General features: G+C 36.4%; 1 protein-coding gene across 1 annotated transcript in view; it reads left to right on the forward strand.

The window, feature by feature from the left end:
• The window catches only part of SDHAF4 (succinate dehydrogenase complex assembly factor 4), a 35,878-nt gene extending 24,742 nt beyond the window's left edge, over positions 1 to 11,136 (forward strand). Inside the window, exons 5-6 of the mRNA XM_077159434.1 lie at positions 6,840 to 6,889; positions 7,332 to 11,136. Of these exons, the coding sequence (XP_077015549.1) occupies positions 6,840 to 6,889; positions 7,332 to 7,441 (160 nt within the window). The 3' untranslated portion in view covers positions 7,442 to 11,136. The remainder of the gene's footprint in view (positions 1 to 6,839; positions 6,890 to 7,331) is intronic.
• The last annotated feature ends 4,884 nt before the right edge of the window (positions 11,137 to 16,020 follow it).

Below are 16,020 nucleotides of genomic sequence, written 5' to 3' on the forward strand. Positions count from 1 at the left end.
TTAACAAATGATTATGACTACTTCATCATTATATAGGTATTTCTTTTTAGGTTATAGTGTATTAGAAAAGCTAGAAGGAAATACCTGAAATTGTGGAACTGTAACCCATACTATACTTTTTTTTTCATTCTTCAATTTTATTGTAAAGATAATAATCATAAAAATATATGTATGCACATAAACATTTTTGGCCCTCCCTTTTTTTTAACATTTTTATTGTGAAATATAATACATATATTATTATATATAATATTCTTATTATAAATATATAATAAAACATGTATAATAATATTATAATAAATATATATAATAATAATATATTTCAAAGTACATTGTAACAAATTTTATAGAACAGATTTCAGAGTTTGGTGTGGGTTACAGTTCCAAAATTTTAAGTTTTTCCTTCTAGCTGCTCCAAGATGCTAGAGAAAATATCAGTATAATGATTCAGCAGTCATATTCATACTCATTTCTTACTTTTTTTAAATGGGAATTTTTTTAATTATTTATTTTTTATTGATATATATATTATATATTCCCAAACCTTATACTCATCCAAAGTATACACTCAGTGGTTCACAATATTATCATATAGCTGTGTATTTTATCATCACAATCAACTTTTTTTCTTTTTTGTGAAAAATAACTTATATACGAAAAACAATTAATTTCAAAGCACATGCAACAATTAGTTGTAGAACAGATTTCAGAGTTTGGTATGGGTTACAGTTCCACAATTTTAGGTTTTTACTTCTAGCTGCTCTGAGATACTGGAGACTAAGAGAAATATCGATATAATGTTTCAGCAATCATAGTCATTTGTTAAACCCTACCTTTTCTGTATAACTTCACCATCCTTTTGATTTTTCCCCCACTCCTTAGGGGTATTTGAGCTAAGCCCATTCTAACTTTTTCATGTTGGAAGGAGCTGTTGATAATATGGAATAGGAGGATGGAACTAGTTGATGTTCTCGAGAGGCTGGCCCCTCTGCATTTCGGGACTTACCTTGTCCAGGAACCCATCTGGAGGTAGTAGGTTTCTGGAAAGTTACCCTAGTGCATGGAACGTTTGTAGAATTTTATATAATGCCCTAGGTGTTCTTTAGAATTGACAGGAATGGTTTTGGTTGGGTTTGGCAAGTTATTATGGCAGTGTCTAACTGAAGCGTGCATAAGAGTCACTGTCAAAGTAGAAGCCTCTCGATCTATTTAAGCTCTCTCAGCCACTGATACCTTATTTGTTACACTTCTTTTCCCCTTTTTGGTTAGGGTATGGCCCCTTTTTAATGTAATTTTATTGATATATATTCACATACCATATAATCATCCAACGTGTACAATCAGCGGTTCACTGTATCCTCATATAGTTGTGTATTTATCACACAATCAATTTTTTTAACATTTTCATTGCTCAAAAAATATATATAAAAATAAAAATGAAAAAGAATATCCAAAACATCCCATACCCCTTACTCCCTCCCCAATAATTTATTATTTTTTTGTCTTTATTTTCTTGCCTCTCTGTCAATACACTGGATAAAGTGAGTGTCAGAGACAAGGTTTTCACAATCACATGGTCACACTTTAAAAGCTACATAGTCATGCAGTCATCTTCAAGAATCAAGGCTCCTGGATCACAGTTCAAGTTTCAGATATTTCCTTCTAGCTATTCTAATACACTAAAAACTAAAAAGGATATCTATATAATGCATAAGAATAACCTCTAGAATGATATCCCGACTCTATTTGAAATCTCTCAACCACTGAAACATAATTTTGTTTCATTTTTCTTCCCTCTTTTGGTTAAGAAGGCTTTCTCAATCCTACAATGCCAGGTCCAGGCTCATCCCCGGGAGTCATATCTCATATTGGTAGGGAGAGTTACACCCCTGGGAGTCATGTCACATCAGAGGCAGGACAGTGAGCTCACCTGTGGAATTGGCTTAGAGAGACCACATCTGAGCAAAAAAGAGGTTCTCTGGGGGTAATTCTTAGGCATAAGATGAACAGACATACATATATAGATACAATTAGATGGATAGATAGCTATCCATGGATAGATAGAATGACATGCCAAATGTGGCAAAATGTTAAAATTGGTGAATTTGGGGGACAGAAGTTTGTTGGAATTCTCTGTGTGGGTTTTGTATTATTATTTTTTAAACATTTTTATTGTGAAATACAACATGCAGAAAAGTGATAAATTTTAAAGTTCAGTTTAACAAGTAGTTACAGAGCAAATTTCAAAGTATAGTATGGGCAGCAACTGTTAAAAAAGCTGAAAAAGAGATCAGATTCCAATTTGAGATACAAATGAAGCAGATCTGGGTAGAACTAAGATAAATCAGGCTAAAGGGTAAAGGATGATAATGGATGATATTGACTATGTTTTTACAGGTCAACTTCTCTGTGAGACCAAAGGAAGAAATGTATATTAGGTGAAAAATTTACATTTTCTGCAACACACGGTCTAACTTAACTGGTGTGGTCAGTTTATTTGAACACCATAATTACCTTGAATAGGGAGTGTGAACTTGTTGGTTTGTACAGGTTAGTGTGATGCTCTGATACATCCCAGAATAATTTGGGCAGAGAATAAAAAAGTATTTGCAAATCCCCTTGAAGGATGGGGGAAATGTGGAAATATTAAACTTCCCCAGCTGGGGAATTCCTGATATTTTTGCAAGCATTGGGAAGTACCAATCTAATAGGCCAAACCCTCAATTTTGAGGCTTGCCCTTATGAAACATACTCCTGCAAAGGAGAAGCTACGCCTACTTATACTTATGCCCAAGAGTCACCCCCAGAGAACCTCTTTTGTTACTCAGATCTGGTCTCTCTCTCTCTCTCTCTCTCTCTCTCTCTCTCTCTCTCTCTCTCACTCTCTCTCTCTCTCTCTCTCTTTGAGAAAGCCTTCTCAGCCAAAAGGGGAAAGAGAACTGAAACAAAATAATGTTTTAAGTGTCCAGTTTCTGAACACTTGAGTGTAGGTGGTATGCATCACATTCCTTGAATACTTTATACTGCCATGCACATTTCCTAAGAACAAAGATACTCATCTATGTATCCATCTTTAGTGCAGTTATCAAATTCAAGAAATTTAACATTGATATAAAATGAAAAGTCTATATTCTGATCTTTTCAATTATTTCTCTTTGTGTCTGTTCTCCTTTATTAGATGCTGTCCAGAATCATCTATTCCATTGCCTTTATCATTCATCCTAGTTGCTCTTTTTTTTTTTTTTTTTTTCAGTTGTGGAGCATATATCCATCATAAACTTTCAGCATAGCTCTACCATTCCCAAGCATACCATTCAGAGGGATTAATCATATTCACTGGTTTGTGGCACCCTCACCATCTTCCATTACTAAATCTTTCCCATCTCCCCAAATGGAAATTCTATTCCCATTTTCTATTCCCCCTGCCCGCTACTCCACTCCTGCCACCTGTACTCTCATTTCTGTCTCTATGAGCTTGCCTATTCTCCAGTATTTTCTTAGTAGTTACTATGGGGCTTAAATTTAACATCCTAAATCTGTAACAGTCTCCTTTGCTTTGATATCAATTTAACTTCAGTAGTATACACAAACTATGTTCCTATAGTACTCTCCCCCCATATTTATATTATTCTTGTTGCAGATCGCACATTTATTAGGAGTCCCAAACCACTGATTTCTTGTTACATTTAAGCATTTGCCTTTAGATGCTGTAGAAAGTAAAAAGGTGGAGTTATAAATCCCAAATACAGTAATGCTGGCCTGTGTTTTTTCCCCTGTCATTACCCTTACCAGAGATCTTTATCTGTTCATGCAGCTTTCTATCGTGCTTTACTCTCAACTTACTTAGCATCTCTTGGAGGGCCAGTCTAGTGATAAGCTTTTTTCTATTGGGAATTTCTTGTATCTCGCCCTCATTTTTGAAAAATAGAGGTTTCTCTATCTGTAGAGAATTCTTGGTTAGCAGTTTTTTCCTCTCAGAACTTTAAATCAGTCAATCCATTGTCTTCTTGCCTCCATGTTTTTCAATGAGAAATTATTGATACACAACATATGACGTGTTGCTTCTCTCTTGTGGTTTTCAGAATTTTTATCTTTTATCATTATTTTCATATTTTTTGTTTTTTTTTCTTTTTGTATTTTATTATTTTCTTTCTTTTTTTTCAGAATTCTCTCGTTATCTTTGGCATTTAACAGTCTGATCATAATATGCCATGGCATGGGATCATTTGAGTTTATCCTGTTTATAGTTGGTTGAACATCTTGGATGTGTGTATTCATGTCTTGCATTAAATTTGGAAAGCTTTCAGCCATTATTTCTTTGAATATTTTCTCTGCCCCTATCTCTCTTTCTTCTTCTTCTGGGGCTCCCACAGTACATATATTGGTATGTTTGATGTTGTCTTCATTCTTTCTTCCTTCTTCCTCAAACTGAATGATTTGAGAAATACAAAAGAAATACCTTTTGTATTTCTTTGTCTAACACTAAGAATCTTTAGGCAGAACGTGAATACCTTCAGTCCTATGAAGGCTTAGCAGGTTGACAACCTTCCTTTAGTTAATCATTTTCCTCAGTAGAAATTTTGTAAACTTTGTAGTGCTACGTCCACAAAAACATACCCAAAGTGTACATTTAATGATTATCTATGTGACCAGAGTAACCTGTCCTAGCATAAGTGCCTGGCACCTAAGAGACCCTCAATAAATATTTGATGGTGAATTAATGACTCACATGTGAAAGTTGGGGAGCGGAAAGCTTAAGCGTGCAAAGCCTTGAGAACACAGCCCCCGAGTTGGCTATAGATAAACTGTTTTTGCACAGAAAAGAAGGATCTTTGGAAAACATATTTAGAAAAGAGTGTTATCCTTTCTCCCCAATCTCTATTCCGTCCCCCTCCCATCCTGTGCTTTTAAAACTGAACAATTGGCCACTGGTGTAATGAAAACATGACAGTTGATTCAAAAAAAACTGAATGATTTCAATTGTCTTATCTTCAGATTCTCAGACTCTTTCTTCTACTGGCTTTAATCTGCTGTTGAACCCCTCTTGGGAATTTTTAATTTCTTTACTGTGGTCTGTAGCTTTTCTGGTTCCTTTTCATAATTTCCATCTCTCTATTGTTAATCCCTTTGTGTTCATTTATTGTTTTCCTGATTTCATTTACTTCTTTGTCCATATTTTCCTTTAGTTCTTTGAGCATTATTTGGAACTATTTTGTTAAAGCCTTTGTCTGATATGTCCCAGGTCTATTCCTCACTGATGGTTTTTAAGGCTTTAATTTTCTTCTTTACCTGAGCCATCATTTCCTGTTTCTTTGTATGTTTTGAAATCTTTTTGAAACCTAAACATTTTGAAATTTTAATGTGTTATCACTGGAGTTTGGGCTCTTAGGCATCGGTCTATTCCTTAAGCTTGTAGCCAGCTTGTTATAACAGAGACTTCCTTGAATTCCAGGACCAAAAAGAAAAAAAAAAAGAAGGGGAAAAAAATCTCTTCCAGTCTTTACAGATTATATGAGTGTACTCCTCATGGCTTATCCACACGGTGAGTTTAGACAATAGCTCAGGACCTGATCATGGCCACCCTGATCTTTTCTGTGAATGCATCTTGCCGTGAGCAGGCCTGTGGCCCTACGAATTTAAAAGGATTTGAGTTGTTCCTTCTTCCCTAAGAAATAGTTCCCTCATGCCCACTCCTGTTGTCCTCATCTGTAAAATGGGGGGGAGGGGGGCAATAATTGCCCTGCCTTATAGAATTGTTATGAGTTTTAAATGAGTTAATATGTATAAATTCTTCAGAATTGGACAGGGCCCTGTTGTAGATACTCCTATTGTGAACATTTAAGATTAACAATCATAATTGATCTTCTGTTAATAAATGTCTGTACCAGCTAACTAGTTGCTGAAACCAAACCCTTTTATGAGGAACAATAATATTATAGCTAAAATTAAGCATGCCCTATGTGCCTATATAAAGTCCTAGTAACTTTATATGCATTACCTTTTGTTTAATTCTTGAGATAGCTCTGTAGGGCAGTTCAGTTGTTTTCCCCATTTTACCCTTTAGAAAGCTAAGGCCCTGAATCAAAATGGCATCTTCAAAGTAATCTTGTATCAAAACCTAAACCCTATAAGTTTGTACTTTGCATTCTCTGCATTCCTTTCTCCCTGTTTTAATCCAGTAGCACTCTTGTGAATGGGGCTGAGAGTGCTCTGAGAATTTTAAGTCACTAGCATACATACAAAAGTTGATTGAATATGAAAATTGCATCTTAAAGTGATTTCTCAAAAACAGGAAAAAAAACCACATTTCCAGTTATTTCAAAACTGTGGAGTAACCTAGTCAGTAGATATCTAGTCAGTTACCTATGCAACTCTGCCACCCTGTCTTCAAAATTGACCATATGACTTTCCAGACACCTACAATCTCCAGAGGGATCCCTCTGTACCAGATAAGTCCTGAAACCTAGAGGGTCTGTTCTTTCAGAACATCAACTAATTCCATCTCCCTGTTCCTTATTATTGACTGGCCTTCCAACATGAAAAAGTTCGAATGGGCCCAGATACCCCTAAGGAGTGGGAGTTATACAGAGAAGGTAGGACTTAGCAATATGATTGCTCTGATTTATATTGCTATTTCTTTTAGTCTCCAGTATCTTAAAGCAGCTAGAAGTAAAAATCTAAAGTTGTGGAATTGTAACCCATACCAAACTCTGAAATTTGTTCTACAACTAATTGTGCTATGCTTTGAAATTTATTGCTTTTTTGTATAGATGTTATTTTTCACAAAAATGAAAAAAAAATGTCGATTGTGATGATAAAAAAGTATTTATTCCTTCTAGCCTCCAATGTTCTGGAGGAGTTGGAAGGAAAAATCCAAGAGGATGTTATGGTAGGCTGTGACAAACTCTGACATCTGTCCTGTGACTACTTGTTGATGAGTGCTTTGAAAACTGTTGCTTCTTTCTTTCTTTGCTTTGTATGTATGTTATATTATACGATAAAAGTTAAAAAAGAAAAAAAGGACAGAAAGAGAAAGAATATAATAGTTATGAGTAGCTTTGCCTACCTGCCCGCTTTTCTATATGAAATATTATGTCGCTAAACTGAAATTACTTACACAAGAAAAAGAAATGTGTATATAGTGAGCAATCTAAGTATACTGTAGTGAGGCCCTGATGCTGATGATTCTTTATAATGAATGTTTCTCTCTCACTATATGTTTTGCTTATATGAGTATGAAATAAAGGCTACAAGATTCAGAAAAAAAAATTGACCGTAATGTTTTTTCCTTCTCCATTTACTGCTGTGTTTACATTTTTGTCTTTATTTAGAATTTCCAGATGATGTTAATCCTGTTACCAAAGAAAAAGGTGGACCCAGGGGTCCAGAACCTACTCGATATGGAGATTGGGAACGAAAAGGACGTTGTATTGACTTTTAAGTCACATACTCTTTTTCTGAATATATGCATCTGAATTAATTTCTTTTCTATTATTTTATCCCTTATGTAGTTTAAGGCATCTGATTTCTATAATGTGTTTAAAAATATATATGATGGCTTTAGAAGAAAATATCCTGCTGTAATTAGAAAAGAGAAAATATTTCTACATTGCACATATTACTTTAAAGTTAAATCTTTTGAGGTACGGAAGTGAAGATTAAAACTGCACATTTTTACTTCATCATTTTCCAGTTTAAGTTACTTTGGTTACTTGTAAAATGAAAATAAAATTATTTTTTAAATGGTTGCATTTGCCATGTGCTAGATAACACTGGCTTTTTAAATGTGATTTAAATGGTTTGAGAAGCCACAGTAAAATCTTTAACAAAGTTTTTTTTGTTTTTTTACATGGGCAGGCACCGGGAATCGAACCCGGGTCCTCTGGCATGGCAGACAAGCATTCTTGCCTGCTGAGCCACTATGGCCCACAACAAAGTTTAATTTTAAAAGTTAGATATTTTAACAAGGAGCTAGATTTCTTGCTTTGAAACCTGACTTCACTACTTACTAGCCATATGACCTTGGGTTACTTACATTCTGTGTGCATCAGTATACTTATAAGTAAGTAGGAAATAATAATAGTTCCGCTTCATAGGGCAGTTTGAGAGGATTAAATAAGTAAATATATGTAAACCACTTGGGACAGTGCATAATATATACTTCTCATTAAATGTTAGCCGTCCTTAAATCATAAATATATTTCTCTAGGTCTTTAAGACTCTGTAGGGGAAGTTTAAGAAACAGCAATTTGAAATACTTCAGTTGGAATTGTTTTATATGAATGTAACACTTAAAAATCATTAGTTGAAAAATAGTGATTATTTGCTTAGGTGAACTGAGCTGAAGTGTGTTAGTTTGTAAAACATGAAATTCAAGATCCAGAAGGCAAATATGAGAAAAACAAGAGATGGAATCTGCGATTCTAGTCAGATTTAATGACTCAAAAGCTCTTGTGTTATGGCCTCTTTTGATAACTGGGTCAGGAAAAGTCAAGTCCAATTTACAGATCTGGAATGAAGGAAGGACACTAACTGCTGGCCTCCCTTAGGTGTCCTTTACTACAGATCCTTGGCTTCATTGTTGAAGCAGAGATTGGGCATACAGCCCCAGACTACTCTCAAATTAATTAGGAAGAAAGGGTTTGCAGACCCTTTAAAAAAGGATGGTATGAGCTGATAATTGTGTTATATTAATTTGTGATACTATTTGAGTAGATAGTAAGGTATCTATTTGAGAAAATAAATTTTTAAAAAAATATATTCTACCCAGAAACATAATAACTATGTGTGAATAAGGACTATTCATTTGGCATTTATATCAGTTGTCTTAGTGTTTATTCTAGTTGCAATTACTATGTATGTTACTAAGTAACAACCACATTACTTTAAAAATATCCTGTAATTTAGTCAGCCTCCAATTAGCTCAAATTAGTGAAGGTTTTTATTAGATTAATTCAAAAATATTACTTTAAATTAGTTTGCATTGTATAGTCTTGGTTCTGTTTTATGCTAGTCATCATTACATGTGATAGAGAAAAGATAATTTATATGCCTCAAGATATAACAACCAGAGTTGTATTAAGATAATAGAATCTTTAACCTATATTAATAGTAATGTATTTCATGACAAATACCAAAACACTTATAGTCTTTATGTCCATCAAACATTATTGAAAAAACAAGGGCTCTCAATTTGATACACAAAAGATGATGTGGGCTCCATGGAAATGTGTTGTTCAGATCTCCTCCTGCAAAAAAAAACAGGTGACTGAGAACCCAGCTGCTGCCCTTTGGCACCCATTACTTGTGTTCTTGCTAAGGCCATGCTCCCCCCACCAATGACTGAGTATATAAAGACTATTAATGCCAGCCCACTCCTCTGATGGGTGCACTTGGCTCTACAACTCCCCATAGATCTGCCCAAAACTTTTTTAGGACTGTGCTGAAATCGAAGACTTCCTACCCAACTCTACTTTTCTTTCCTCTCCTTCACGGTTGTCAGATCCTACTTGTTCCTCTCTTTTATCATTCATGGATATATTCCCCAATAAATCTCTTTCACATTTAATCCAGTCTTGGCATTTGTTTCTTAGAGAACCTAAAATAAAATGGATGACTTTTAAAGTACACTTAATAAAGGTTTTCAGAAAGTATTACTGGCTTTTCCAGTATAATTATAGTTTAAATAATTTTACATTGCTTGGTGTTATGGATTGACTTTTGGCCCCAAAAAGATATGTTGAATGTGCCTCAGAATGTGACCTTATTTGGAAATAAGATCATTACACATAAGTTAAAATGAGTTCACACTGGAATAGGGTGTCAGTTAATCCAAAATGACTGGTGTCCTTATAAAGAGAGAAAATTTGGATACAGAGAAGGAGCAGCCATGTGATAGAGGCAGAGATTGAATTATGCCACAAACCAAAGGTTGCATGGATTACCAGCAAGCCATCACCAGAACACTATAGACTTCAGAGGAGGTGTGGCTCTGCCAACACCTTGGTTTTGGACTTCTGTCCTACAGAACCGTGAGACAATGAAGTTAAAATTCTGTTATTTTAAGCGATGCAGTTTATGGCACTTGGTTTTAGCAGACTCTGAGGGATTTTTGGGAAATAAATTGAGCTTTTATATGCAAGACTCACACCATGAAACCTTTTACATATTAGTTGAATTATGTCCAATGTTATCTCTTACTTTGATGTCAGTTTCTGTGACCTACTATTAATCAAAATATATTACCTATTATTAAACTTTTAAGAGAAAACTTAAAGCCATATTCTGCTAGCTAGTAACAAAAGTTAATTGGATGGCAGAGTAGTTTACAGTGAGCAAACTTTGTAATAGCAGTTGCTAATGATGTGTCAGCAATTTTAATAATTTCCAAATAGTATTTTTTTTAAAGTATAGCATGAGAATGGCAGTGACCAATTAATCGATGTTGACTGACCAATTAGGAAGAAAAGTAAAATGAAGCATTATGTATTAGAGTGCCTGGCCAATTCATTCAACTGATTAATGTAATCAGTGTCAATTTTTTCCCTACTTTGTGCCAGACGCTCAGCTAGGCTCTTCCATTTGGTGATAAATGAAACAGAGCCCCTCCCATCCTGGCATAAAGTCCGGTGGGTTTGATTTGTATTTAAGAACAATTCTAGAAGGCATCTGAAGACTAAATGCATTACAGGTACTTCACCCAAACAAGCCAAAGGTGACTTCATAAGTTTTGATGAGACTATCCCGCTTTCTGGTCTTTTGGTGGTGCTAAAGAACTCTCAGATACCTGGATTTTCACCTCTAAATCAAAGCTGATTCAGTGGAATATTTTTTAACTAATTTGACTATTCATTCCATGATCAAACCTGTTCTGATTTTGCCATAAACAACTTTCCTGGGCATTAAAGCTATGGGGCATGTATATGGTATAATTAAGATTCCTAGACAAACAGCCCTGAGAAGAGCATTTTTTGATGGGTATCTCTGCACAATACTGGAGCTAAAGCTGCCGCCAACTTCACTAAGCTAGGTCTGGTTGCCTTGAATTAATTATAAAGGTTGGTGAACTGTCTTTGACTGTGAGGATGTGTATATATGAATATTAAGAAATATTTATGATTAAATATTTAATATCAATTCTGTGTCCTCTGGATATTTTGTTTTAAGTCTTTCTCCTTAAGATTTTCATTTGTAGAAACAGATACCTGTTTCTGATACTCCCCCTGACTTGTTCTTGGTTCTAATGTATATTGCTTTTGAATCTTGCTCTCCTCTTCGGGGAAACAACACTCATATACTCTCTTTAAACTAACTTCTCTTTTATAATCACCAAAATCTGGGAGGAGGAATAAGGAAAAAAACATAGCCTTCTCTTTGGGGCTTTTAGATTTAAAAGACATTATTTTATTGTTATTAAGCTTTTTGGCCTTATGACTCTTATACTCTTAAAAAATCCCTTGAGGTGGGCAGGCCTTGGTGGCTCAGCTGGCAAAGTTCTCGCCTGCCATGCCAGAGACCCAGATTCGATTCCCTGTACCTACCCATGCAAAAAAAAAAAAAAATCCCTTGAAGTCCCTAAGTTATTTAGGGTCCCAAAGAGCTTTTATTTGCAGGTGTTATATCAATACTTATCATATTAGAAATTAAAACTGAGTAATCTTCGAAATATTTATCAATTCATTAAAAAATGACCCAGTAAGTAAACCCATTACTTGCTAAATAATATATAACATTTTTATGAAAATAACTATATTTTCAAAAAAAAGAAAAAAGAAACATGGCATTGTTTTATATATTTACCATTCTCCTTAATATCTAACCTGATAGAAGACACTCTATTCTCAAATCATCTTTATTCTGTTGTGGTTTTTTATTTCTTGAGGTATAATGAAGAAAAGCTGGCTTCATACATATATATATGGTTGACAAAAAGAGTATCTCACAGACCCTTCTGAAAGCGTGTTGAGGGCCCTCTGTGTTCTCAGATCACGACTTCAAGAACTGCTGAGATAATTTAAGTAGGGAGTTATTAAATAGATTTGAAAACTTACAAAATATTTGGAAGGGCTAGTAGAACAGGTTGAGCATCCAAGACAGGTTTTTTAGACTTACACCATAACATTGGATTGAGAAGAGAGCTGCTGCCTGCAATCCCTAAGTCAACTGCATCCTCTACTTCAGGAACCAGCAACCCATAGCCATCACCTTGGGCTCCAAAACAACTGCTATCTCCCACACTGGTAAAATTTAAAAACTAGTGGTCTACTTCCCCCTTCTGTTAACCCATTTCTACATCTTATTCAGATGTATTTGATTGATGGATCCGAAAGTCAATCACCTGCACCATAATGGCAAAGTAGGCTGGGAAGTGATTCTGTGTGAGTAAGGCAAACTTCATACTGGGGAGCTATCAGATACAGAAAGGATGTGCAGAAGATTTTGGACAAAAAAAGTTATACTGATCATGACCATCATCTAACAAAATTAGTTGAGAATCATTTCTCTTGGGGTTTTGGTCATAAAAATATAGAAGTGCAAAGCAAAATACAGAAGTTTAAGGATAAGATTTAAGTAGTCTCTAAAACATGCCAAATGTCCATTCCTGGTTATTTGAAGAATGTTTCCATAAAGATTGAGCATTTGAGCCTATAACTTACTTTTGTGTCTCTTATATAGAGTTGGTAAATGAATATGAAAATTATGTGGCAGTTACTTAAAATTCTCTAACATCCTATATTCTTTTAAAATAATGTTTGAATATATTCAGGCTCTGTATTTCTAATTCAGTTCTAGCAAATGGAATCTTGTCTGAATCCTTGAAATAGCAAGCATGCTTAAATAGCTGTTGCTAGTAGAAATAAACTCTGGACAGATTGAGAAGGGAGTTGTTTGTGCACATGCAAAGAGATGAAAATCAAACAAAAGAGAGTAAGCGGAGCCAGGATGGCAGAGTAAGAAACTCTAGGACTCAGTTCATCCTCCAGGACATCTAGTAAACAGCCAGAAACTGTTAAATGTTTGGGGGCTCCAGAGGCTAGAAGAACACTACACAACCAGAGAACAGAAGGAAGAGACTGGTAAACTGTGGTGTAGATCTGTGAGTAGATCTCTCTACATTGCAGAGGCTGGTGCCTAGCCCTAAGGCACAGCAGGCTGCCTCAGGAGCCACTCCCTAAATGGAAAGAACTGGGAGGGGGTGGGGAGCATGACTGTGGACATATTGCCATTTTTGATTAGTGCATCTGGATCCCTGGGCTCAGGCTCCAAGAATGGATATATTTTCAACCTACTCAACATAAAGCACCTGGCGGCCTCTGTTTCTACCCTGTCCTTGGCAGGAGAGGAAGCAAGGCTGATTTACTTCTTGGGGCTGCAAGGAACAGTCTGCTGAAAGGCAGGTCTTCCCCCAGGAATGGGGATGGCAGGGCACTGACTTGGTTTAGGATTAGGGAATTCAGATTGCTGGGTCCCAGCTTCAAAGACAGCTACAGTTTCAATCCTCCCAGGACAGGGAACAGCTGATAAACTGTTTCAACCCCACCCCCAAGAGGGACTCAATTAGAGGCAGTGCCTTCTTAAGGTACTGGGGGACACTTTGTTGAAGGGTGGCTCTTTGACAGAGGCCAGTTGGTGGTGCAGAGCCAAGCACAGCTTACAGCTTTTGATTAGAGAATTTAGATCATGGGATTATGGATCTGAACTTCAGTTTTAACTTAGGCAGTCAAAAGTGGCTGCCAGCCTCCATTTCAGACACACACCCCAGCAGGGGCAGAGTTAGTTGAGAATTAAAGACACAGTATCACTTTAGGATTGTGGGGAACATCTGGCTGAAGAGCACCATCTGCTGGGCAGGCCAGGAGAGCACAGATTCAGGAAGCTGTCAGAAAGTGCTTGGGTGTCTGTGTGAGTCTCTTCCCCAGGGCACTTTAGGACCAATCTACAACCTAGCCAAGGGTGCCTGGCCCTGTTTTGTCTGGGAAAAACTGACGTAGGAAAGCCCTCTCCAGAGTGACCTTTTGTGCTGGTTTGGAATTGTTATGTACCCCAGAAAAGCTACGTTCTCCTAATCCTAATCTAATCTTGTGGGGGTAGACCTATCATTTAGGGTGGGACCTTTTGATTAGATTGTTTCCATGGATATGTGGCCCTGCCCATTCAAAGTGGGTCTTAATTAATTTGCTGGAGTCCTATGAGAGGGAGACCTTTTTGAGAAAGTTCAGATGCTTGGACAGGCAACACAGACATAAACATTTGGATATGCTAAGCTAAGAAATGATATCCAGAGTTTGCCCTGGAGAAGCTAATAGACCAACATATGCTTAAAGAGAGGAGCCTACTGGAACCAGGAGCTGGAAGCAATGAAACCCAGGAGCAAAGGACCAGCAGAAGTTGCCATGTGCCGTATTGTGTGATAGAGGAAACTGGATGCTGCCTTTCCGAATAGATATCTTCTTGTGGGTGCCTCGATTTGGAGATTTTCACAGCCTTAGAATTGTAAATCAGTAACCTAATAAATTCCCCTTTGTAAAAGCCAATCCATTTCTGGTACATTCCTGTAGTAGTTTTGTTCAGGTGTCAAATTGGCCAGGTGATGGTTTCCAGTTGTTCTGTTGCTGTGGACTTAAATCATCAGCATGTGAAATTCATCTATCACTGATTGCATCTGTGGTCAGCTAGTGGGAGTGTCACACCTTGAGGTGGCTAGGACTGACTGAAAAAGGGACTTTTTTTGTTCTTTTTTTTTTTTGAAAACTATTCTAAGTAGCTCATTAGAGAAAGTCTCAGTCATTTTCAGTTGTCAGCACTGACCAGGGCTGGGGCAGAGTTAAGAAAGAGACAAAATAACCAGTCAAGTGGGAGAGGAAATTCCCTAAATGGAGGGGCGAGGCCCAGCTCAAGTAGCAGCCCTCATTCAGAGAATTCACAGCCCATGGCCTGGAAAACAAAAAAGCTTAAGTTTGCCTTCTTCCTCAGCCTCTTTCTCAAACATGCATAGAGCAGGGACAAAGTCTGCTGAGAATTAAAGACACCACACCACTTTAGGCCACTGGGGAGCTGACAACTGGCACCTGCTGAACAAGATTGGAAAAGCATAGAATCTAGAGGCCTCACAGGAAAGTCTGACAACCTGCTGGGTTTCATCCTTAGGGAAACTTGATACTGGTTACACTGCCCTCCTGAGACCTGTCTGGTCTGGGAAAATATGATTGGGTTCAATCATACTGAGGAGCCCCTCCTCTATAAAAAAAAAAAAAAGATTCTGTTTAGGTAGGCTGAGAACCAGAAAAACAGAGATGGAAGATTCTGATCAGTTAAACAAAAGCTATGCTAGAGGTCTAGAATAAGTTTAACTGAACACTAAATAGCAGGTAGAGAACAAACCCCAAAAAGAAAACCCTAGGTAAAAGAGTGAAATTGACCTCAAGAATAAACTAGTTAAGGAAATCAGATACCTAAAAACCAAAAAAAAGTTTGAGTTACACTAGGAGAAATGAAAATATGACCCAGTCAACAAATTTGTTAGTTACTGAACAAACTAATACCTCTAACAAGATACAGGAGTTGAAACATCTACTTAAAGATGTCCAGGAAAATCTTTTAAATCAAATCAATGAGTTGGAAGAAATGGCAAAAGAGATAAAGGATATAAAGAAGACATTGGGTGACAATAAAGAAGAACTTGAACATTTGAAAAAACAAATAACAGAACTTATGAATAAAAGACAAAATAGAAGAGATTAAAAACACAGTGAAGACTTACAACAGCAGATTTGAAGAAGAAGAAAGAATTAGTGAACTAGAAGGCAGAATATCTGAAGTCCTACACATAAAAGAACAAATAGGGAAAAGAATGGAAAAATATGGCCAGGATCCCAGGGAATATAGTGACAACATGAAGTGCACAAATATATGTGTTATGGATGTCTCAGAAGAAGAGAAGGGAAAGGGGACTGAAAGAATAGTGGAGAAAATTATGACTTAGCATTTCCCATCTCTTATGAAAAACAGAATTACAGAGCC

Source organism: Tamandua tetradactyla, chromosome 5 (genome assembly GCF_023851605.1).
Source record: "Tamandua tetradactyla isolate mTamTet1 chromosome 5, mTamTet1.pri, whole genome shotgun sequence".
Lineage (NCBI taxonomy): Eukaryota > Metazoa > Chordata > Mammalia > Pilosa > Myrmecophagidae > Tamandua > Tamandua tetradactyla.